Source organism: Apodemus sylvaticus, chromosome 17 (genome assembly GCF_947179515.1).
Source record: "Apodemus sylvaticus chromosome 17, mApoSyl1.1, whole genome shotgun sequence".
NCBI classification, from domain to species: Eukaryota; Metazoa; Chordata; class Mammalia; order Rodentia; family Muridae; genus Apodemus; species Apodemus sylvaticus.
Genome location: NC_067488.1, coordinates 27969749 through 27992568, shown reverse-complemented (window position 1 = coordinate 27992568; position 22820 = coordinate 27969749). Strand labels below are relative to the sequence as shown.

Genomic DNA, 22820 nt, shown 5'->3' with positions numbered 1-22820 from the left:
AGGGTATGTCTCCTAGGTTGTTCTAAACCAGGCAGGTTGATGATCGAGATTAACGTCACTCTAACCATTAAAGTCCTAAGTACTAATGGCACTCCTTAACTGTCCAGACAGTTCTGACATGTTGGTCTCCTCCCTTCCCAGAAGCCTGTTTGTATTTGTCCTTCACATTGCTAGATAACCTTCTTCATTCCTGAGAACCCAAATCTTTATCTACCTTCACTTCTCCAGAAAACTCCTCAGTAACGCCATGTCCTGTCCAACAGTCCGTACCCTCCTGACCCTCTCTGTGTTAGTGAGCACCTGAGCACTTATCCATTTGCAGCTGAAATGTGGGCCTTTAATCCTTGAATGGTCAGTGTCACAGAATAGGCTGTCCATTCAGAAATTGAACCTATTTTGTTTGGGCACATGCCTCTGTGTTGCTGTTGATGGTTGGAATATTGTTGGGAGTGATGTTAATCATGTGATAAAAGCACTATGAACCTACATTTGCACAAGATGAGCTACATGCAAAGCTACAAGAATGTGGGTCTCAATATGCTTTCCTTGTTTCTGTATTGATAGAAAATCTTCAAGCTTGGTTCAGAGAGATCTCAAAACAAATACTGTCTCTAAATTATGATGATTCTACTGCTGCAGGCAGAAAAACTGTGCAGCTAATACAAGCTTTGGAAGAGGTAAGAAAGTCCTTTTAAGCCACACCTAGGCTGGAGAGTTGGCTCGGCAGTTAGGAGGGTATGCCGTCTGCTCTTTCAGAGGATGCAAATCCCAGCGCCTGTGCTGGGCAGCTCCCACACTCACGTCTGTGAGTACTGGCACTCATACACACACTCACACACGGGGACACACACACACTCATACACACACACATATACATGCATGCATGTACACATGCACACATAATTCAAAATAACTGAATTAAGGGCTGGAGCGATAGATGGCTCAGCAGTTAAGAGCACCAACTGCTCTTCCAGAGGTCCTGAGTTCAATTCCCAGCAGCCACATGGTGGCTCACAGCCATCTGTAATGGGGTCTGATGCCCTCTTCTGGAGTGTCTGAAGAGAGCAGTGGTATATTCAGATACATAAAATAAATAAATAAATCTTTGAAAAAAGAATAATTTTTAAAATGTTGAAAGTTATGTCTTAGGTCCCAGTTACAGGTTCTGATTCACCTGTTACTTTGCTCATAGAAATATATCCATAGGACACTTCATCAGAAGCCGCCCTGCAGTGTCACCCTCGCGGCTGTAAAATTAGGATAACAACCGAGTGCTCGGCACAAAGAGAGCTGGAGCAAATCATGAGTCTGAGCCTGAATAAATATGTGTTTCAAAGGCCAAATTATGAAAATAATTGGAAATGTTGAGGTTGTGATAAGGTGTAAACACAAACATCATAGCTCTGTGCCGTCTTTTGGGTGTGTAACATATGTGTGCCTTGGGGGAGAAATCCTAGAGTAAACAAAAAGTAAAAGTGCTTACGAAATGATGTTATCTGTGGGAATGGTCAACTTTTTTTCTGGAATGTTTAATTCTTTTTATATATATATATACTCAAAAATGACTGTACCCAAAGAAGCTCTTCTACCTCACCGTTCTTAAACTTTTAGTTGTCTGTTAACATGAAATAGTTATGTCAGACCACTACCTCAGACTCACCACTTAACACATCAGCTATAGTCTGTTGGGACAATTAGTATTTTCCATTTGCCAAGATTTCTTTCTTTTTTTTTTTTTTTCTATTTCTCTGAGATGATCCTGATGGTCACTAAATAGCAACTTCATCCTATCCCTCCAGCTAGCTCGGAGCTTCTCCAGAAACTTGTTGGGGGATTTCTTAGTCTGTGGTACCACTAGAAACAGCTTCATACACCCCAGTTGTTGTTTGGTCTTGTTTTGTTTTTTGCCTTATTCATATAGGCATATAGCCCAGGCCTCTTGAGTGACACATGAAAATTCAAGAACATTAAAGAAGCAGCAAGACCCTTGGGCTGTACTGTGGCAACTGTGCTGTCTGTCACTCACTACAGTCTTAGCGTGGGCACACTCGGGAAGAAGGATGCTTCCCAGAATGCGTTTCTTTCTTCTAAAATGGAAGATGAGCATGTTGACATATCATGGTCTCTGTGTGTGGGATAGGAGCAGGGGACTGCTCTCCAGTCCTACCGTAGAACTTGCTTTATAGAGTTCTGAAGCTTAATTTGAAATGAAAACTTTGTGAAGAAAGTACTTGTGAGTGCTATAGTTTCTTTGAAGTGTTTTAAAGGAAGGAGATGTATTGGATTGTTTCATTAAATGGATTTATATAACATAGGTTCAGGAGTTTCACCAGTTGGAATCAAATCTACAAGTTTGCCAGTTTCTTGCTGACACCCGAAAATTTCTCCATCAAATGATCAGAACCATCAACATCAAGGAGGAAGTCCTGATCACAATGCAGATCGTCGGGGACCTTTCTTTTGCCTGGCAGTTAATTGACAGGTAATTTGGACACGATAACGTTTACCCATGATGAAGGAGGGGGTTCGTCTGCTCACCGTGTGTCCATCCCTCTTTACAGTTTCACATCCATCATGCAGGAAAGCATAAGGGTCAACCCGTCCATGGTTACCAAGCTCAGAGCCACGTTCCTGAAGGTAAGCAGGCTGGGACATCCATCCTGTGGCAGAAGCAAGCGTCAGTTTTGCTCTGCTTTCACTGGTCAGGGTGTGACACTATCCACGTTGCACTAAACACTAATGAAGCATTTCATCAGAAGCAGCATCCGATGTTCAGCCAAGGTTTAGTTCTTTATGTAAAATAAATCTCCATCTCATTATTGTGCACATTCGCTTTCATCATTAATGGTTAAAGTATTATGTATGTTTTAAACTAAATCAATGGCTTGTTATCAGTACAAGTTATTGAATGCCTGTGATATAGACCCATGTACACTGGGGCCACATAACAGTTTTTTTTGATGACAAGGAGTCTTGAATGCAAAGGGCTTCCGTGGGATAGCAGCTCTCCAGCTTCGGGGCGTGTCAGTTACTTAGCACAGTGGCTTCTCCATGCCACTCCCATACTGCTTTGCAAGTCTGTGGTAGGTCCGGTAACTGACATGTCTCTCGAGTTCCCAGCTGCTGCCAGAAACTCTGCCACAGTAGTAGTAGTAGTAGTAGTAGTAGTAGTAGTAGTAGTAACCCATGGGGGTTGTTTTCGGTTTTTCATATATAGTCAGAACCTATTTGAGGCATTGCTGAAACTCTCTAGTTGTTTCCCTCTATTGGGTGAAGCACAGATGTTGCGTTGTAAACTCTACTTTGGGCATTTATGAAACAAGAGACAGGCGTGTGTTGTTGCCTTCCAGCTCGCCTCTGCCCTTGACCTTCCCCTGCTACGGATCAATCAAGCCAACAGCCCTGACCTCCTCAGTGTATCTCAGTATTACTCAGGGGAATTGGTGTCATACGTGAGAAAGGTAAGAAATGCCTCTGGCTGAGTTTTATTGGCTAGTTTCTTCCTTAAATAAACAGTGCCCTGCTGGGGCTCCATGTTCTGCAGGTTTCTTCTCAGGAGTGTCCAGTACTCAAAATAAACACATTGTCACCGAAGCTGCAGACATGCAAGTGTGGTTTGCTTTCTAAAGAGATCATGTTGGCTCTCCCGTGCTCTGGGCCTCCGAGTTGCAGAGGCTGAGGAGCAGAGGTGATAGAGCCTCTTCCGGGGCAGAGCTGGCTGCTCAGAGGCAGATCACAGCTCCCTTCTCTTACCAGAGCCTAGTTCAAGTCTTCAGGAGACTCTTGGTCCGTGCTCCAGTCATTTGTAATGGATCAAGGTCCCATGTCTGAGTTCGGTCAGTCTGTGCCGTGCTCTGGCTGAGACTTCCCGCGTGTGACTGACACCTTAGGCAATGGTGGGAACACGGAAGCATGTTTTTCCTAGCGGTTGCTTATTTTGAAACAGCTTACTATGTAGCTCTGGCTGTCCTGAAACTGAGTGGGCCAGGATGGCCTTGAACCCACAGGAGATTTTCCTGCCTCTGCTTGCCCCTGTGCTGAAACTGAAGGCGTGTATCACACGTCCAGCACCCTTCTGACAGTTTCCGAGATAGTTCTTTTAAGTTTCTCGGCATCTCTCCCTACGTAAACTGCCATCCTATCTCGCTCTCATCATCCCTGTTCATCAGCTTAAAAAAAAAACCAAAACCATATAGATACTCAATTGTATTCCCTCCTGGTCTTTTCATCAAAGGTTTTGCAGATCATTCCAGAAAGCATGTTCACGTCTCTCCTGAAGATCATCAAGCTGCAGACCCATGACATCATCGAAGTGCCCACCCGCCTGGACAAGGACAGGCTGCGGGACTACGCTCAGCTGGGCCCGCGATACGAGGTGCCGTCCATCCCCTTGACTTCTGCCTTCCGATATCTGAAGCTCCAACCCCTGCAACATCCCCGGCCAGTGGCTCCTGCAGGCCCTGGGGACCGGCAGATCACCTGTGTCATGTTCCCGCAGTCTTTAGTGGTCTTGACCTTCCCCTAGTGTCCCTGAGACCCTTCCATACCCGAGTTCTCTGGAGCGATGGAGCTCTTTTCTCTTGAACATTCTGGCATTGTCCTTGTTCTTCCTGTGTTGCATGACCAGGACTGTCCACATCCACATCCTCCTCTGTTCACACAATACCCACGCTGCAGTTACATCTCAGTAAGCCTATCGTAAGTTAGAAATACTGTTAAGTAAAATATGCTTCGAGGACACTCAGGAAGCTGGGAATTGCAGCCCTGAAGTTTAGATGTGAGAAACAGAAGCCAGAGAAAGAAGTGCTGTGGTAAAGGATGAACAACTGTTGACAGCGATGTTCCCCACAGAACCTCACGTCCATCCCAGGCAAATGCGCACCAGTGTCCTTCACAACCACACACACATTTCCTCTTGTCTTTGCCCAGTGCAGTTCTGACAGCCAGTTGGTTAGCCTTGCAGAGGAACGAGGACTCCTGTGACGCATGTCATCTCCCTGTCTCTCTGTTAAAGGTTGCCAAGCTCACTCACGCCATCTCCATCTTTACGGAGGGCATCTTGATGATGAAGACGACCCTGGTGGGCATCATCAAGGTGAGGTCGAGCTGCTGCTCTCTGTGGCCTGTGGAGAGTTCTTTGATTTTCTGGTAATTACATGTGAAACAGGGAGGAATGTGGCCATCTTGTGCTGCTCAGAACTTTTGTTTTTACCCATTTTTGATGGAGAAAAATGAAACATTATAACCCTGATTGCCCATAATTAAAGACGACCATACGACCAGAACTTAGAATTTTATTTCACCATCTCCTGCCGGCTGTAAGAAATGACACTTTAATGAAATGATTAAAATGTAAAGCAGTTAAAAACTGTCCATATCTGCCAGCTTGATAATATGTTGTAAAATTATCCTGAAACTTACTGAGCTGACCAGAGTCCTGTGTTCAGCTACCCCTCTAAAGATGATCAGGGCAGACTTTTACAAATGTAAATCATGTAGAGAGGAGGTCGGAAGATGCTGCGCTGCAGACCCTCCTGCCATCGCCCTGTTTTTCCTGACGGCACCGAATGCCTTTGATCTGCATGTAGGTGGATCCCAAGCAGCTGCTGGAAGACGGAATAAGGAAGGAGCTGGTTAAGCGCGTGGCTTTTGCCCTCCACCGGGGACTGATATTCAACCCTCGAGCCAAGGTACAAATGCCCAGACCGGACCTGCCATTCTGCTGCCAGGGCGCACTGAAACGCCTTCTGAACAAGATAGGTCCTTCTCTCTCCTGCATATCAATAGATGTTTTGTGGTGACAAATTACTTGCTTTTTTGATACTTTCTATGATCCACTAAAAAAACCTCCTTTTAAAATGACTTCTCCCTGCTCATGCTGTGTTAAGAACTGAACTGATGCTTATGACTCAGTTCATAACTGTCCAAAGAACTCACTCACCACAACCCTGATAGAAACTGGAAAGACTGGGGATTTTTTTTATAAGTTTGCATTATCTACTTAAAAGTATGGTAATTTTTCTAAAGAGAAAAATGAACAGAAATGTTTAGGTAAGAAATGTTTCACTTCTTTAAATTCAACTTAAGTGTTAGATATACAACATTAGATGTGTTCATAAATTGATACTGTTGAAATCATCTATGTTCATCTTTTATCCTTTGTATGAGGCTCCCTTCCCAAATGAATGGTGTCTATTCTTGGTAGAGTGTCTAACAGCAATACCTGACAGTCAACCTAGCTGCAGAAGGAAACCTTTCTAAAGCTTTGACTATGTCTAAAACCATGACTGTGGTCCTCAGTGTGTCATTTAGGTCTAAAGGAGGTGTTGGTGTCGAGTTTGCGCCTGCTGATAGTTTTCCTGTCTTCTTCTGCATAGCCAAGTGAGTTGATGCCCAAGCTGAAAGAGCTGGGGGCCACCATGGATGGGTTCCATCGTTCCTTTGAGTATATACAGGACTATGTCAGCATTTATGGTCTGAAGATTTGGCAGGAGGAAGTCTCTCGTATCATAAACTATAATGTGGAACAAGAGTGTAATGACTTCTTAAGAACAAAGGTATTGAACAAGTTCTGTTTTTAATTCTTGACTATATCTGTTAACTCTCATATTTAAAATACACACTCCACATCTCAACAATACCATCAAGAAAGTTTGGTGGTTGTTGTTGTTTTTTGTCTAAATAATGCTACTGAAAACCATTGAGTCCTGCAGAGCACCTTCGGAGACTTGCTGGTGAAAGGAGAGTGGGCGTGGAACCTGGCCTCAGGGAGCTCTGTCAGGCTGGAGAAGGCAGATGGCACAGTGGCCTTCAGCAGCTGCTCTGCTCATTAGAACCCAGGGACTTGAGATGGGGAGCCCCGGGTGATGCTGTTTGGCTTGTAGAGGAATGGCAGGTCCGTCCACAGCAGCAATGCAGGCCTCCATCATCCCCCCACCCCCACAGGGCACGGGTGAGCGCCCGCCTCCCTCCTGCCCCAGCCAGCACTTACTCCTGTCCACTTCTGAGCCTTGTGGGGCGTGGAGGGGCCTGCTTTTGGTGCCTGCTTCCCTAATGGCTGTCTGTTTATGGGTTGTGTGTATCTTTCAGGCCTGTGCCTGGCTGGGGAGGTGCAGGGTGGAGCCCTGGGTTCACGATGGGCACACTCACTCTACCCACTCAGCCACACCCTGGCCCTTACCTCCCTTTTCAATAGTTGTTTCTTTCTTTTTTTATGTTCTGTGTAGCATTTGAGGGGGCTTTTGGTGGTGATTTAAAATTTTTTCTCTTCAAACCAAGGAACACTTGACTGTTCCTCTTCATGTATGGCTTTTAAGATTATGTAAAGAACAAATTACACTATCAGAATTGAGCTAGACATTTATGGTTTTGTTTTCTAGATTCAAGACTGGCAGAGCATGTACCAGTCCACTCATATACCAATTCCGAAGTTCGCACCTGTGGATGAGTCTATAACGTTCATTGGTCGACTTTGCAGAGAAATCCTGCGGATCACGGACCCTAAGTAAGTATTTCTGAGTGTGCTGATCTTCAGACCCACCCCCACCCCCACATGCCTGTCACTGAGGTGTGCCCTCTTGTCCGTAGACCAGCACCCAAGCACTTAATAAGAGCCACTATCTGCTGAGCACTGGCCTGTGTCCCATCTTAGCATGCTCTCGAGTTTTCTGCACACTCACGCCTTACGGACATCCCAGGTAGCAGGCCTTGTCGCTGGTGCCATTTTACAAATGTAGACGTTCAGGCACAAAAGCATGTACCTGGATCATGCCAAACCCAGTCCTTAAAGTACTGTGCTAGGCAAGGGCACAGCAGACAGCTTTGTATGCAGTGAATCTGCGCCCATATCTCACGGGTTCAGCCTTCAGCAGGGTCTAGGTGGAAATCTCATGTAACTAAAACTTGCTGAACAGCACAGCGCCACCCAGGAAATCTAGCCAAATTCTTCCTTGGAGCCTCAGATGAAGCAGTTTGTGATGACACCTGAGGAAAGAGCAGGTTTGTATCTTGTGACTCAGTTTACCCCTGGGCACATGCTCACAGAAACTCATGATAGGCAGGCTTTCCCAGAGAGAAAGCAAGGTTCCTATCTCTGCACACCTACCTAGTCTTGCTGAAGGCATATGCCTTCCTGAAGCCCTCCATACTGCCTTCTCGTCCTTTGTCCCTCAAGATTTTTGAAAGTTGGTCAACTATAGATGAACTTTTTGAGATTTCTAGCAGATATATATCCTTTCTGTCATTGGCAAGAAAATAAATAGTCCTTTGTGTACGTGACTGGAACCCTGCGCCCCTGTAGAAATCTAGCCGGCCTAGTAACCTGCTCATACTTTCAGCAGAGATTTGATGTAGCTAGAGACTCATCATCAGAGCTAGACTCCTCTCGTGTCACATTCAAAGTGCTAGCACCGGGTAACAGGACACCCTGTGCCTGGGCAGAAGGATGCGTCGCATTTGCCTCCAAGTGTCCCTCCTTGCTCTCGAGGCTGCCATGTGTGTATGGGGTATGGTGTTCATAACACGAGGCTGAGTGTGTAGAGCTCGTCCGACCTGCAAAGGCCGGTTCACCCCACACCTGCTGTGATGCTCTAGGAGCGGGAGGAGGACACCGTGCTGTCTACAGGATTCACTGCTTACTCAGGGCCCTTCAGTGGCTTGAGAAGCAGAGGTTTGAAATTATATAACGTTGGGAACAGGACGACCTGGCCCTCCATCTCCTCGCTAAAATGGAGGTTAGCTGGTTTGTTCTTCACAGGGCTGTTAGGAGGGTGACACAGGATAACACTGAGTGCTCAGTAGACGGTGATGCACTTTGCCACTATTGTCACCATACTGCATTCCTGAGACTGAGAAGAGTCGCTGAGAGGCGCCAGAAGATAGGCATGAACCACTTAGCTTCATCTTCCATCTCACGTCACCGTTCAAAGGCTCTAAGCTTCCTCTCGACCAAATTAGTACTAGGCTCTCATTTGTCCTCATCTATGGAAATTTTACAAAACATCCTGTAGAAAGGCATCTGGGCCCTGGAGTGCTCTAACCTGGCAGCTTCTCAGTTTGGGTCCCAGTAGTAGCTCAGCCCAGTGAAATAAGTAAAACCAAGGAAGGCGCATGCGGTGGGGACAAGAGGCCTTCCTGAGGTTTACTTCCTGGGGCATCGATCCGGAGACAAAATCAAGTGCCTGAGGAGGAGTGAGGAAACATGAGTCATGGCCGTCGGTGCCTGCTCGCACCTGCAGTCCCAGCACCGGGAGGTTGAGGTCGGTGCCTGCTCGCACCTGCAGTCCCAGCACCGGGAGGTTGAGGTCGGTGCCTGCTCGCACCTGCAGTCCCAGCACCGGGAGGTTGAGGTCGGTGCCTGCTCGCACCTGCAGTTCCAGCATCGGGAGGTTGAGGTAGGGCTGGTGTGAGCCCAGATTACACTGTACTACTTAGTACGACTGTCTGAAGCACAAGTCATGTAGCCAGTGCCCTGGGTTTTGATGTCCCAGCTCCTGTCCCATACCTCTGAGCTGCTGGGACTTCTGATTTCCTTTTTTGCTTTAGAATGACATGTTACATAGACCAGCTGAACACTTGGTATGACATGAAAACTCATCAAGAAGTGACCAGCAGTCGCCTCTTCTCAGAAATCCAGAGCACCTTGGGGACCTTTGGTCTGAATGGATTGGACAGGCTTCTGTGCTTCATGATTGTGAAAGAGCTGCAGGTAAGCCTACACCCCACCACAGTCCCTTCTGTCATCGCTGTGGTAAAGTACCTAACAAGAGCAACCTAAGGAAGGGAGGCTGTCCTGTGGCTCACACCGAGACGCTAGCCCATCGTGATGGGGAAGGCCTGGCATCCAGAGTGCCTTCCACTGTGGTCACGGGAGCACGGGGTAGCTGGTCACAGTTCCTGTGTAGCTAGGAAGCAGCTAGCAATGGGCATCTGCTCGGCCCACTTCAGTCCTCACTCAGCCTTGAGCCCCAGCCTCTGGGGCGGGGTGCCCCTGTTCAGTCGTGAGCCCCAGCTTCTGGGATGGGGTGCCCCTGTTCAGTCGTGAGCCCCAGCTTCTGGGATGGAGTGCCCCTGTTCAGTCGTGAGCCCCAGCCTCTGGAGTGGGGTGCCCCTGTTCAGTCGTGAGCCCCAGCTTCTGGGATGGGGTGCCCCTGTTCAGTCGTGAGCCCCAGCCTCTGGAGTGGGGTGCCCCTGTTCAGTCGTGAGCCCCAGCTTCTGGGATGGGGTGCCCCTGTTCAGTCGTGAGCCCCAGCTTCTGGGATGGAGTGCCCCTGTTCAGTCGTGAGCCCCAGCCTCTGGAGTGGGGTGCCCCTGTTCAGTCGTGAGCCCCAGCTTCTGGGATGGGGTGCCCCTGTTCAGTCGTGAGCCCCAGCCTCTGGAGTGGGGTGCCCCCGTTCAGTCGTGAGCCCCAGCCTCTGGGGTGGGGTGCCCCTGTTCAGTCGTGAGCCCCAGCCTCTGGGGTGGGGTGCCCCTGTTCAGTCGTGAGCCCCAGCCTCTGGGGTGGGGTGCCCCTGTTCAGTCGTGAGCCCCAGCCTCTGGGATGGGGTGTCCCTGTTCAGTCGTGAGCCCCAGCCTCTGGGGTGGGGTGCCCCTGTTCAGTTGTGAGCCCCAGCTTCTGGGATGGTGTGCCCCTGTTCAGTCGTGAGCCCCAGCCTCTGGGTTGGGGTGCCCCTGTTCAGTCGTGAGCCCCAGCCTCTGGGTTGGGGTGCCCCTGTTCAGTCGTGAGCCCCAGCCTCTGGGTTGGGGTGCCCCTGTTCAGTCGTGACCCCAGCCTCTGGAGTGGGGTGCCCCTGTTCAGTCGTGAGCCCCAGCTTCTGGGATGGGGTGCCCCTGTTCAGTCGTGAGCCCCAGCCTCTGGGTTGGGGTGCCCCTGTTCAGTCATGAGCCCCAGCCTCTGGGTTGGGGTGCCCCTGTTCAGTCGTGAGCCCCAGCTTCTAGGATGGGGTGCCCCTGTTCAGTCGTGAGCCCCAGTCTCTAGGATGGGGTGCCCCTGTTCACTCGTGAGCCCTAGCCTCTGGGATGGTGTGTCCCTGTTCAGTCGTGAGCCCCAGCCTCTGGGTTGGGGTGCCCCTGTTCAGTCGTGAGCCCCAGCCTCTGGGTTGGGGTGCCCCTGTTCAGTCGTGAGCCCCAGCCTCTGGGTTGGGGTGCCCCTGTTCAGTCGTGAGCCCCAGCCTCTGGGTTGGGGTGCCCCTGTTCAGTCGTGAGCCCCAGCTTCTGGGATGGGGTGCCCCTGTTCAGTCGTGAGCCCCAGCCTCTGGGGTGGGGTGCCCCTGTTCAGTCGTGAGCCCCAGCTTCTAGGATGGGGTGCCCCTGTTCAGTCGTGAGCCCCAGTCTCTAGGATGGGGTGCCCCTGTTCACTCGTGAGCCCTAGCCTCTGGGATGGTGTGTCCCTGTTCAGTCGTGAGCCCCAGCCTCTGGGGTGGGGTGCCCCTGTTCAGTCGTGAGCCCCAGCCTCTGGGGTGGGGTGCCCCTGTTCAGTCGTGAGCCCCAGCTTCTGGGGTGGGGTGCCCCTGTTCAGTCGTGAGCCCCAGCCTCTGGGTTGGGGTGCCCCTGTTCAGTCGTGAGCCCCAGCTTCTGGGATGGGGTGCCCCTGTTCAGTCGTGAGCCCCAGCCTCTGGGGTGGGGTGCCCCTGTTCAGTCGTGAGCCCCAGCTTCTAGGATGGGGTGCCCCTGTTCAGTCGTGAGCCCCAGTCTCTAGGATGGGGTGCCCCTGTTCACTCGTGAGCCCTAGCCTCTGGGATGGTGTGTCCCTGTTCAGTCGTGAGCCCCAGCCTCTGGGGTGGGGTGCCCCTGTTCAGTCGTGAGCCCCAGCCTCTGGGGTGGGGTGCCCCTGTTCAGTCGTGAGCCCCAGCTTCTGGGGTGGGGTGCCCCTGTTCGGTCGTGAGTCCCAGCCTCTGGAGTGGGGTGCCCCTGTTCAGTCGTGAGCCCCAGCTTCTGGGATGGGGTGTCCCTGTTCAGTCGTGAGCCCCAGCTTCTGGGATGGGGTGCCCCTGTTCAGTCGTGAGCCCCAGTCTCTAGGATGGGGTGCCCCTGTTCAGTCGTGAGCCCCAGCCTCTGGGATGGTGTGTCCCTGTTCAGTCGTGAGCCCCAGTCTCTAGGATGGGGTGCCCCTGTTCAGTCGTGAGCCCCAGCTTCTGGGATGGGGTGCCCCTGTTCATTCGTGAGCTCCAGCTTCTGGGATGGGGTGCCCCTGTTCATTCGTGAGCCACAGCCTCTGGGGTGGGGTGCCCCTGTTCAGTCGTGAGCCCCAGCCTCTGGGATGGTATGTCCCTGTTCAGTCATGAGCCCCAGCCTCTGGGATGGTATGTCCCTGTTCAGTCGTGAGCCCCAGCCTCTGGGATGGGGTGCCCCTGTTCAGTCGTGAGCCCCAGCCTCTGGGATGGGGTGCCCCTGTTCATTCGTGAGCCCCAGCCTCTGGGATGGTATGTCCCTGTTCAGTCATGAGCCCCAGCCTCTGGGATGGTATGTCCCTGTTCAGTCGTGAGCCCCAGCCTCTGGGGTGGGGTGCCCCTGTTCAGTTGTGAGCCCCAGTTTCTGGGATGGGGTGCCCCTGTTCAGTCGTGAGCCCCAGCCTCTGGAGTGGGGTGCCCCTGTTCAGTCGTGAGCCCCAGCCTCTGGGGTGGGGTGCCCCTGTTCAGTCGGGCTTCCCTTTGCTATTAAGCTCCTCTGGAAACATTCAGACATGCTATGGTAGTTATGAGCCCTGCCAGGTAGACAAAGACTGCCTAATACAGACCTCACGTCTGGTTTCTGTCTGGGAAGAATAGCAGGTCTCACCCAACAAATTAACCCCACTGTCCTCTGTGACTTCTCATGCTATGGGAGGCACAGACTGTTTTACCAGATAGATGAGAATTGAGAGTAAGCTACAACTTCTTTGACCAGTATTGAATTTTTTAGGTAGATTGCTTTAGTTAATTTCAACTTGGGAAAGCGAGACTTGTGTTCAAAGCCTTAACTCCTCCTCTTGGTAGACTTCTGATTTCTACCCTCAGTAGAGACCTGAGCTCCTGCCACCTTCCCGTTTGGAGGCCATGTGACCTAGGCATTTGATGTTTACACAGCATCTGAGCTGACGGGAATGTTGGCTTGTTACGTTTGCATTTTGATTATGACTTCTTGTTTGCAGAATTTCCTCAGTATGTTTCAGAAGATTATCCTGAGAGAGAGAACTGTTCAGGAAACTTTAAAAACACTCATGAGTGCTGTCAGCCCTCTAAGAAGCATAGTAGGTAAGAGTCCCGAGGCTTCCCGGCAGACAGAAAGGGACTGTGGCCTTCTGGAATTGACTGGAGTAAGATTATATTTTAACTTTCAGCAAACTCAAGTAAAGTTTATCTTTCTGCCATCACCAAAACACAGAAGATCTGGAGCGCGTACCTGGAGGCTATAATGAAGGTATGCTATAGGAGCCAGGTAATCAATACTGTGTAATGAAGGTATGCTATAGGAGCCAGGTAATCAATACTGTATAATGAAGGTATGCTATGGGAGCCGGGTAATCAATACTGTGTAATGAAGGTATGCTATGGGAGCCGGGTAATCAATACTGTGTAATGAAGGTATGCTATGGGAGCCAGGTAATCAATACTGTGTAATGAAGGTACACATTGGAGAGCCGGGATAATCAACACCGTGGTTTGTAAATTATTATTTTCCTATGACTTTATGGTTTATGAAAACCTGTCCCTTCCTTGTGTCATTAAAGCTGAACTTCCGCGATTTCTTCTCTCTACCCATTCCATTCACTCCTTTATCCTTCATGCTGAGCTGCCCCTGACTGGGCTTTTCAGGGACGGACCCACAGCTTCTCACATGTTCAAGAAAATGTCTTGCTTCTGAAGTGCCTCCAGTCAGAGGTGCTTCTGAACACAGAAGCGGGAATTTTCCTCCAAGTTCATGCAGTGCTCTGGTCTGTCAATTTACAGACCAAGGGTACTCCTTGTGGGTTACAGCATTGCCTCTCTTCCTCTCCCTGCTGTGTCTGTGCCTGCTTGTCAAGAAGCAGGAATCTCTGGGTGCATAAATTACCTATAGGCTGTGAATAAAAACACCATGCCTTTGGAAAGCAGGAACAAATGAGGCAAATTGATTATTTAGATGAAATCCAGCTTGTTTTAGAATCCAGTCTCTACTTTGTATAAATGAGGGTGCAGTGAGATCCCTGGCCCAAACTGCTCCCTGGCGTTAACAGTGGTTATTAGATAGGAAGCTGCTGTGTGGCTGATGCTCAGGTGGTAGAGGGGGTAGCTAGAGGCATTAGAGGACGCCACAGTTGCCATGGCTACCTGGGAGACAGTGCAGCAGACAGGTGATGACCAAAGGCACATCCCTGGGAGTGTCTCCAGTGCCGAGTGCCACCTCTTCCCTCTCTTCTTCTTCTCAGGTTGGACAGATGCAGATCCTGAGACAGCAGATCGCCAATGAGCTCAACTCTTCCTGTCGATTCGATTCCAGACATCTGGCCGCTGCTCTGGATAATCTCAATAAGTAAGTGCCAGGGTTGAGGCAGCCACCTGTGCCCTGGCTGCCCACTGCCCCGCACCCAGGTTCACATCTGTTCATTTAAGGTCTTTGGGTTTTTAACATGTATCGCTTACATAATACACAGCAGCACTGCTAGGGCCAGGTTCTATCATAGCTGTTGTTAATAGAGTCTATGAGAAGTGAAATCTAAAGAACTAACAGTAGTTACCCAGAGAGCCGGGAAAGCAGCTAACTATCATATCCTGTGGTTCACACAGCCCCTCCCCCCAACAGCAGCTCTCGTTTCTTTTGGCGCAGACAAACCAAGTTTCTCCATCCCAGAGTCAGCTGTTCTGACAAAATAGGTCCTAGAAACAGTCTAGCCAGTTCATAAACACAGTTGACTAATGAGGGGCTGGAGAGCTGAGTCAGCAGTAAGAGCTCTGTTGTTCTCTCAGGACCAGCGTTTGGTTCCCAGCACCCTGTCAGATGTCTAACAGCCACCTGGAACTTAAGCTCCAGGGGATCAGAGACCCTCACCTGGCTTCCATGGGCAGGCGCACACACACATGGGCACACATATGCACACACGCACACACAAGTAAAAATTTTTTTTATAATTTCAGTAGTGAAACCACTTGGTTTAGCTTGACTCCAAGAGAGAGGTGACTCTAGGCAAGCTTGCCCAGTGATGCAGTCAGAGACCTGTGGCTTGGGGGGGAGGGGCGGGGGGGGGGGGTAAGATTGGTAACAGATGTGTAAACTCAGCTGCCTGCTTCTCTCCTCCATTAGGGCTCTCCTGGCCGACATCGAAGCCCACTACCGGGACCCCTCGCTTCCTTACCCCAAAGAAGATAACACACTCTTATATGAAATCACAGCCTATCTGGAGGCAGCCGGCATTCATAACCCCCTGAATAAGGTTAATGACTAAAATATAGAATTGGGTGGGAGGGGGGTGTGGTACAAAAGGCGACTTTGTCTACATAGCAAACCACTGTGAAAATATTCCAGAACCTACATTCAGGCCCCAGAACCTCATTCTGTCAGGTTCTGGCCTTTTCTGATGATGTCACCTCCCTGCCTGTGAGACTGATGTGACAGGTGGAAGTAAAGTGTCAGTGCAGGTTTGCCTGGGGCTTGGATGGTCACATGACTCTGTTCTGCTCGCACTTCCCAGCTCACCTTAAGGAACTGCATTTACAAGTTCCACATTGCACAGTTCCGAGCTCCAGAAAGCACTGATGCTCCTCAGAAGTCAGTGCCACGTCTCACAGGGCAGTGCCTGTCCTGAACTGAACATGACCCCTTTACATGGTTACCCTGATTACTTTAGGAAATTTTAAATTGTAGTAATATTGTGTCTCAAACTAAAGCTAAGGTGAAGAACCTGAAGGGCAGCTGACATCCGAGTGCTCTGTGCTAAGGCGTCCCAGCAAAAAAGCCATCTTAGGGCAAGGAGCCTGAGGCTTGAAGGGATCCAGGACTTCCAGAGTCAACCTCCACACTAACGGAGGAGCTAACCAGTGGGCTCTCAATCTGTGTGTGTCCCTGTCTTCTGTGGCCTGAAGGCCAGCCGAGGGGTGGCACTGAGGGGTGGTGTGGCTCTGTGTGCCCTGCGTTCTCCTTGCTAACTGGGAGGGAGGCCGTGTGGGGAAGCTTGTGACAAAGGAGGGCCTGGCCTTCTCCTCAGCAGATGCTGCCCGGCTCTACCCTCCTCCACCTGGAGCTCTCTCTCCCTTTGCCTTCACATCTCCTTCACTATTGTTTTTAAGGTGTACTTTATGTGTATGAATATTTGCCTACATGTATGTATGTGTTCCATGTATGTGCTTGACACCCAAGGAGACCAGCAGATGGTATGTCGGGTCCCCTGGAACTAGAGTTAAGGACAGTTGTGAGCCACCATGTCTGTTCTGGGACCAACTGAGCGCTCTGAAGCACAGCCTCCTTCAGCCGCTGAGCCTGTCCACCCACAGCTTCTCCCTCTTGCTTTTGCTGGCCCTGCCACTCCCACTCGTGCTCATCACCTCTCACCCCTCCCCTTAGAAGTGCTATTAACGGGATTAGCGGCAGGGGCACTGTAGTCTCTAAGCAGAGCCAAAGGACTAAAGGACTAAAGCACACAAGTGCACAGAGCAACCGACCGACCAGCAAGGAAACCTCCAAAGGCAGCAAACAGCACAGCTGTCCCAGCTGGAGGCGTCAGAGGGCCAACTAAAGGCGGATCCGAGCTTTCTGTTTGAAATGCTCTGTGATATTCTGTAAGATAAGCCTTTCTTATCTTTCTCTTTCCAGATTTACATAACAACGAAGCGCTTACCCTATTTCCCGATCGTCAACTTTCTGTTTCTGATCGCGCAGTTGCCAAAACTTCAGTATAACAAAAATCTAGGTATGATGGGTGCCAAATTTTTGCTTTGTAATTAACTAGCAGTAAATCAATGTCTATAGACACAGTTCTGACTATAATGCTGTGTCACACATCAGACCTTTCTGTAAACAAATACACATTAGTGTCATTGTACCACTGCAATAGAATACCACTGCAATAGTGTACATGGGGGTTCGTAGCTGATTGTGGTATGAAAGAAACTTCTTTATATGTGTGTTACATTTGCAGAAGTGCCCATGTGCTACTGCCTACCTGGACTATATATAGGAGTTACAGTGTAGCTAAGGAGACAGGACTGCTATGTGAGCATCTATAATGTATACATGATTACATGCTGCTGGAGCATTTGTTACAAACGTATCAAAGCTTTCCATGAAGGTGTCCTGGCTAATAATACAACTAATTTTTTTGTTAACCAGTTCACCATGAGCATCTCTGTAATTACCTAGGAGGTTCCCCCCCCCCCCCCCCCCCCCCCCCCCCCCGTTTATCCTCTGTCTCTAGACTTTACATCTTACTAAGCAGGTTTTTGAATGCTCTATAATATTTGATTGGTTTTAAAAGTATCTAACACTACAACCATTCAATCACTAGCACTATAAGAACATTTCCTCAAGCAAGATTGTATCACTGTTTTCTTAAACACTTCAAGATATATCTCTTCTTTCTTTTCCTTTCTCTCTCCTAAAAAGTTTTTAAAGTAAGAATGTGGGTTCTATTTAGGGCCTAACATTTAGGAGTTGTTTTTGTTTTAGTTTGTTTTCTGGTTTGTTTTGTTTTTGTTGTTTGGTTTTGTTTTGTATTCCTCCCATTCAGAAGCAGTCGTTCTAGGCCTTGTCCCTCTGACAGTTCCTGTCAGGGCTGCCCGTTGCCAAGCGTAGCCTCTGAGCAGCGCTCCCCGTGGAAGGGAGGGACAGTGCTGGCTGGATTCCACCTTGGCCTCCTCCCACCTAGTCCTCCCAGGCACTGCATCCACCTGACCATATTGGTGGACCCCCTAAAGGCTGTCCCGTGATAGTGGGACACTGAGCCTTCCGATTCAGCAGTGAGCGTCAGTCAGCGGTCCCTATGCCTAGTAAACGCTCTCTTGCAGACTTTGGTTTCCCAGTTCATTCTTAGAAACGGTAGTTTTAACTTTCACATTGAGGTGTATGGTCCGTCCAGGTTAGGTTTTGCCTGTGGTGTAATGTGGGCAGGCTCGTCCTCTCCACCTCCCTCCACGAAGCCAGCCAGTTTCAGTGTCTTCTTACCGAGATTTCTCTTTCTGTATTAAATTGCCTTGTGTGTAGTGTGTGTGCATAGGAAGTCTGTGAATTGTCTGATGGCCAAAGTGCCCTGACGCACTGCCCTGTGTCTCCATGGCAGTACTGTGGAGTGCAGTTTACAGCCTTGAAGGCGAGTGTTCCACATCTAACAGTTCCACATGCCCCGAACTCCTCAAGGCCCTAAACTCCACCCCTCCTCAGCACAGCCATGCAGGCAGGTCTCCAGGCTTTACAGAAATCCCGAGTTGGAGACCAGAGCGTGGTGTCCGGGCGCATCTCAGCTGTCCTTCTTCCATTCACTTGACCTCAGCAGATTCTGTTCTTATCAACACTCTAAACTGTTGTTAAACATAAGCTTTAAAGCACTTTAACCAAAGTTTCAGCTGATTTTACTTAGTAAGATGCTTCTGGGTATCTAGAATACCATGCAGCCATTAACTGAAGTCAATTTGAGGTGATTTTTGTTTTGTTTTTGTTTGTTTGTTTTGTTTTTGGGGGTTGGGTTTTTTTTGTTTTGTTTTGTTTTGTTTTTTGTTTTTTTGAGACAGGGTTTCTCTGTGTAGCCCTGGCTGTCCTGGAACTCACTCTGTAGACCAGGCTGGCCTCGAACTCAGAAATCCACCTGCCTCTGCCTCCCAGAGTGCTGGGATTACAGGTGTGCACCACCACTGCCTGGCTGATTTTTGTTTTCTTCACATTAATGTACATCTTATGTCTCTACCATAGAAGATATTAATAGGGTAAAACAAAGTAAACAGTAATGATAAAACCTAAGCACTTCAGACCATTAGAATGTTCTACTAGCCACACGGCTAGTTTTAGAGGTAGCCCAGAATTATTGTTTCCTCAAAATAGTCACCTGCCAGCAATGATGACATCAATGAGGGCTGATATTTGGGGGACACTATCAAAAGCAGGTCGTTTACTGGGTATTGTGACTTGTTCCCCACAGGCATGGTCTGCCGGAAGCCTGCCGACCCTGTGGACTGGCCGCCCCTCGTCCTAGGTCTGCTCACTCTGCTGAAGCAGTTCCACTCCCGGTACACCGAGCAGTTCCTTGCGCTGATTGGCCAGTTTATTCGCTCCACAATGGAGCAGTGCACAAGGTACAGAGGGCCAGTCAGAAACAGTGGAACTTGATGTCACAAAAAGGGACTGCAACCTCTCATGACAAATCCCTGTCATTACTGTCCTGACGGGAATGGGGACGGTGCCTCAGGTCTACAAAGAAGTCAGGGCACCTCCCCAAGGAGCAAGCACCCAAGTGCTCTGTCCCCCCTGCCAGAAAATGCCCTGTAGTGTCCTGGCAGGGGCTTTGTAAGCCTGGATCTTGGTGGAGATCAGGAGACACCGTGAGAAAGCAAGTGCAGACCTGCGCCTCTGCCATGCTGTCTCGAGCTCTCGGGGTCAGGGAGCCCTGATTCCTGCTCCTCTACCGCTAAGACATGGCTCCACTCTCGGAAAGGGAGTCACACTCCCCAGTGACCACACCAAGACATGTTAGACATGTTCCGCACATGAGAGGGATGATTCCTCAGTGTCAAGGCCATTCATGGTGGATCACAAAACAGGAATCACAAGTCACTGTCAGGTAGCAATGTATAAGTTCTGCTAGTCCTTACTCCCTTCTGTTCACTTGTGGGTTTTCTAAGTTACAGCCCTAGGAGGCTGCCTCCAGGGCTCCCTCCTCTGCTCCAGAAAGGGTCCGCCCAGCAGACCATGAAGCTCGCGGATTGCTGTTGGGCTGTTTTTGCCAGCATGGTAGATCATTCTGCTGTGCTCTAACCTTGTCTGCATCAGGCTAGAACTCTGAAGCTGAGCAGCGGCCCAGCCCTCCCCTGACTTCTCCAGACATTGTCTCATGTCTCCCAGCCCGGCCCCGAATTCAGTCTATAGCCCAGGATGTTACATTTGAAATGTTCCCATATCTGCCTTCAGAGTAGGTGGGATCGCAGGTCTACTACTAGCAGGCCTGGCTACTCACTCACTTCAAATGCGTGTGCACACAAATGCATGAGCACACAAATGCGTGAGCACACAAATGTGTGTGCACACAAATGCGTGTACACACAAATGCGGCTGAAGGCCAAGAGGGTGGGAAGTGTTGGAGGGACAGCTATTGGTTGCCTCCTGGGGCCTGAGGGACACCCAAGGAAGATGACTCCAGAGTGTAGATCTGTCTGTTCAGACTCTAGACAGACTGCGGGACCAGATTAAAAGCCAGAGACAAGGTTAGGATTGGCTTTGCTTTTCTTTAATTACATGTATTTGTCCATGTGTGTGCACATGTGCACATGTTCCACTCACTGCAAGCCTGTGCAGGTCAAAAGACAACCTTTGGGGAGCCAGTTCTTCCTTCATGGGCTCTGGGGGTGGAGCTGAGGCCACCATGCTTAAGGGCCTTACCCTGACCTACCAGCTGCAGGTTAGCTTGTTTCCTGATGTGTTGCTCCCTAAGTAAGAGCAGGCTAATTACTTCACAGGGATCAAGAGGGTGCCTGTGGGTGGTTTGTTACAGACTTGGCACGCTGCTCAAGTAAGGGCATGTTAACATAACAAGGCAGCTGCTGACCCAGACTTCTCTTACAGCCAGAAGATGCCTGAAATGCCTGCAGATGCTGTGGGCGCCCTTCTCTTCCTAGAGGATTATGTTCGGTACACAAAACTCCCCCGGAGGGTAAGCCATAGAGCATAAAGATGACAGTAATGACCTTCCACAAGCTGTAAGAGTAGCGGCCCTGGGCACTAGGACAGGTTCTGCAGGCTGTCAGCAGATGCTCTCAGCCCGCCCACTGTGTGCCCTGCTCTGTCTCCCTCTGCACTCCACCCACTTCCGGGCCAGCTCAGTGAGGAGAGCAGGCAAGGGAGGGATTCCTAACTGGCCAGGGAAGGAAATGACATGAGAGCCTTGTTCTTCCTCTCCATAACAACCAAGTGCCCACAGCACGCTAAGGCCAGGCCACCGCCAAGGCTATATATGGCCACTGCTTCTAGAAATGAAGAACTGCTTTTTACCTTCTAGGAAATGTCTTCTTTGTCCTACTTAATAATATAATAACCTTAATAATCTTAGGAAGTTTAAGCACAAAGGAATGTTTGAGTTAAGAAATGTAAAGATCTGGGCTGGAGCAATGGCTCAGTGGTTAAGAGCGCCAGCTGCTCTTCCAGAGGTCCTGAGTTCAAATCCCAGCAATCACATGGTGACTTACTGTAATGGAATCCAGTGCCCTCTTCTGGTGTGTCTAAAGAGTACTTACATACATAAAATAAATAAGAAATTCTTTTTTTAAAAAAAATGAAAAGAAAGAAAAATGAAATGTAAAGGTCTGTAACAATTGCTGGAAAAAAATGATTTCTTTTTAAAAATTAATAAGTTAAGAATCGGGTCCTGACTTGGGAGGCAGAGACAGGCGGATTTCTGAGTTCAAGGCCAGCCTGGTCTACAGAGTGAGTTCCAGGACAGCCAGGGCTATACAGAGAAACCCTGTCTCAAAAAACAAAACAAACAAACAAACGAAGAATAGGGTCCTGAAGGCTGGAGAGATGGCTCAGTGGTTAAGAGCACTGACTGTTCTTCCAGAGGTCCTGAGTTCAAATCCCAGCAACCACATCAGCTCACAACCATCCATAAGGAGATCTGATGCCTTTTTCTGGTGTCTGAAGACAGTTACAGTGTACTTACACTTATAAATTAAAAAAAATATAGGGTCCTGAAAATGAATTGTCAGGTACTTGCCACCAAGCCTGACAATCTGAGTTTAGTCTCAGAACACAAGTGGTAGAAGAAAACTGACCTCTGGAAGTATTCCATAGCCTATGTGCATAAATGAATACATGTGTTTTTAAAAGCCTTTTCTTAATTGAAGGCACTTTTTAATAACAAAAACCTAAGGTGACCTTTTGTCCTGCATGTGCACTATTTAGTGGAATGGTAACAGTAACATTCCTGCTCTCCAGCTAACTCCAGCTGCTCTTCCAGGGTCCAGAGTTCAAATCCTAGCAACCACATGGTGGCTCACAACCACCTATAATCGGATCCGATGCCCTCTTCTGGTGTGTCTGAAGACAGCAACAGTGTATTCATGCATAAAATAAAATCTTAAAATAAAAGTGAAACTATACAACACATTTGGGAATAAAACAAAACTTGTACTGCTTATTAAGAATGTAATGAGAAGCCAGGCGGTGGTGGCACACACCTTTAATCCCAGGACTTGGGAGGCAGAGGCCAGTGGATTTCTGAGTTCAAGGCCAGCGTGGTTGACAGAGTGAGTTCCAGGACAGCCAGGGCTATATGTCTCAAAAATTAAAATTAAAATTAAAAAAAAGGATGTAATGAGAACCTAACAGAATCATGGAAATATTTTTAAAATGAGCTCACGGAGTTGGGACTTAACTCAAGGTAAGAACAAGTCCTAGGTGAAAATTAAAAATGAATAAAAGTTGAGGGTGGTGGTATTTACCTTTAATTCCAGCACTTGGGAAGCAGAGGAAGGTGGAACTCCATGAGTTCAAAACCAACTTGGTTTATAGAGTAAGTTCCAGGTCAACCAAAGCTATGTAGTATAGAACTTATCTCAAAAAATTAAACAAAAAAAGCAAAATAAAAACAAGTTCAATAAATAAGCTACTTACAAAATAAAAGGACAAATAAAACAGCTTAATAACTATGAGAAAAGGGTCCCCTTCACAGAAGT

The 22820-nt window shown here is 48.8% G+C and overlaps 1 protein-coding gene across 2 annotated transcripts in view; it reads left to right on the top strand.

Moving 5' to 3' along the window:
* The window catches only part of Washc5 (WASH complex subunit 5), a 51076-nt gene that overhangs the window by 26150 nt on the left and 2106 nt on the right, over nt 1–22820 (top strand). For both annotated transcript variants that reach the window (XM_052161787.1, XM_052161788.1), the window contains 17 exons: nt 565–677; nt 2316–2482; nt 2562–2637; nt 3351–3461; nt 4235–4375; nt 5015–5095; nt 5589–5690; nt 6378–6557; nt 7380–7504; nt 9544–9706; nt 13127–13229; nt 13316–13395; nt 14384–14487; nt 15256–15385; nt 16762–16858; nt 19076–19229; nt 20713–20800. In XM_052161787.1, coding sequence (XP_052017747.1) covers nt 565–677; nt 2316–2482; nt 2562–2637; nt 3351–3461; nt 4235–4375; nt 5015–5095; nt 5589–5690; nt 6378–6557; nt 7380–7504; nt 9544–9706; nt 13127–13229; nt 13316–13395; nt 14384–14487; nt 15256–15385; nt 16762–16858; nt 19076–19229; nt 20713–20800 — 2015 coding nt within the window. The remainder of the gene's footprint in view (nt 1–564; nt 678–2315; nt 2483–2561; nt 2638–3350; nt 3462–4234; nt 4376–5014; nt 5096–5588; nt 5691–6377; nt 6558–7379; nt 7505–9543; nt 9707–13126; nt 13230–13315; nt 13396–14383; nt 14488–15255; nt 15386–16761; nt 16859–19075; nt 19230–20712; nt 20801–22820) is intronic.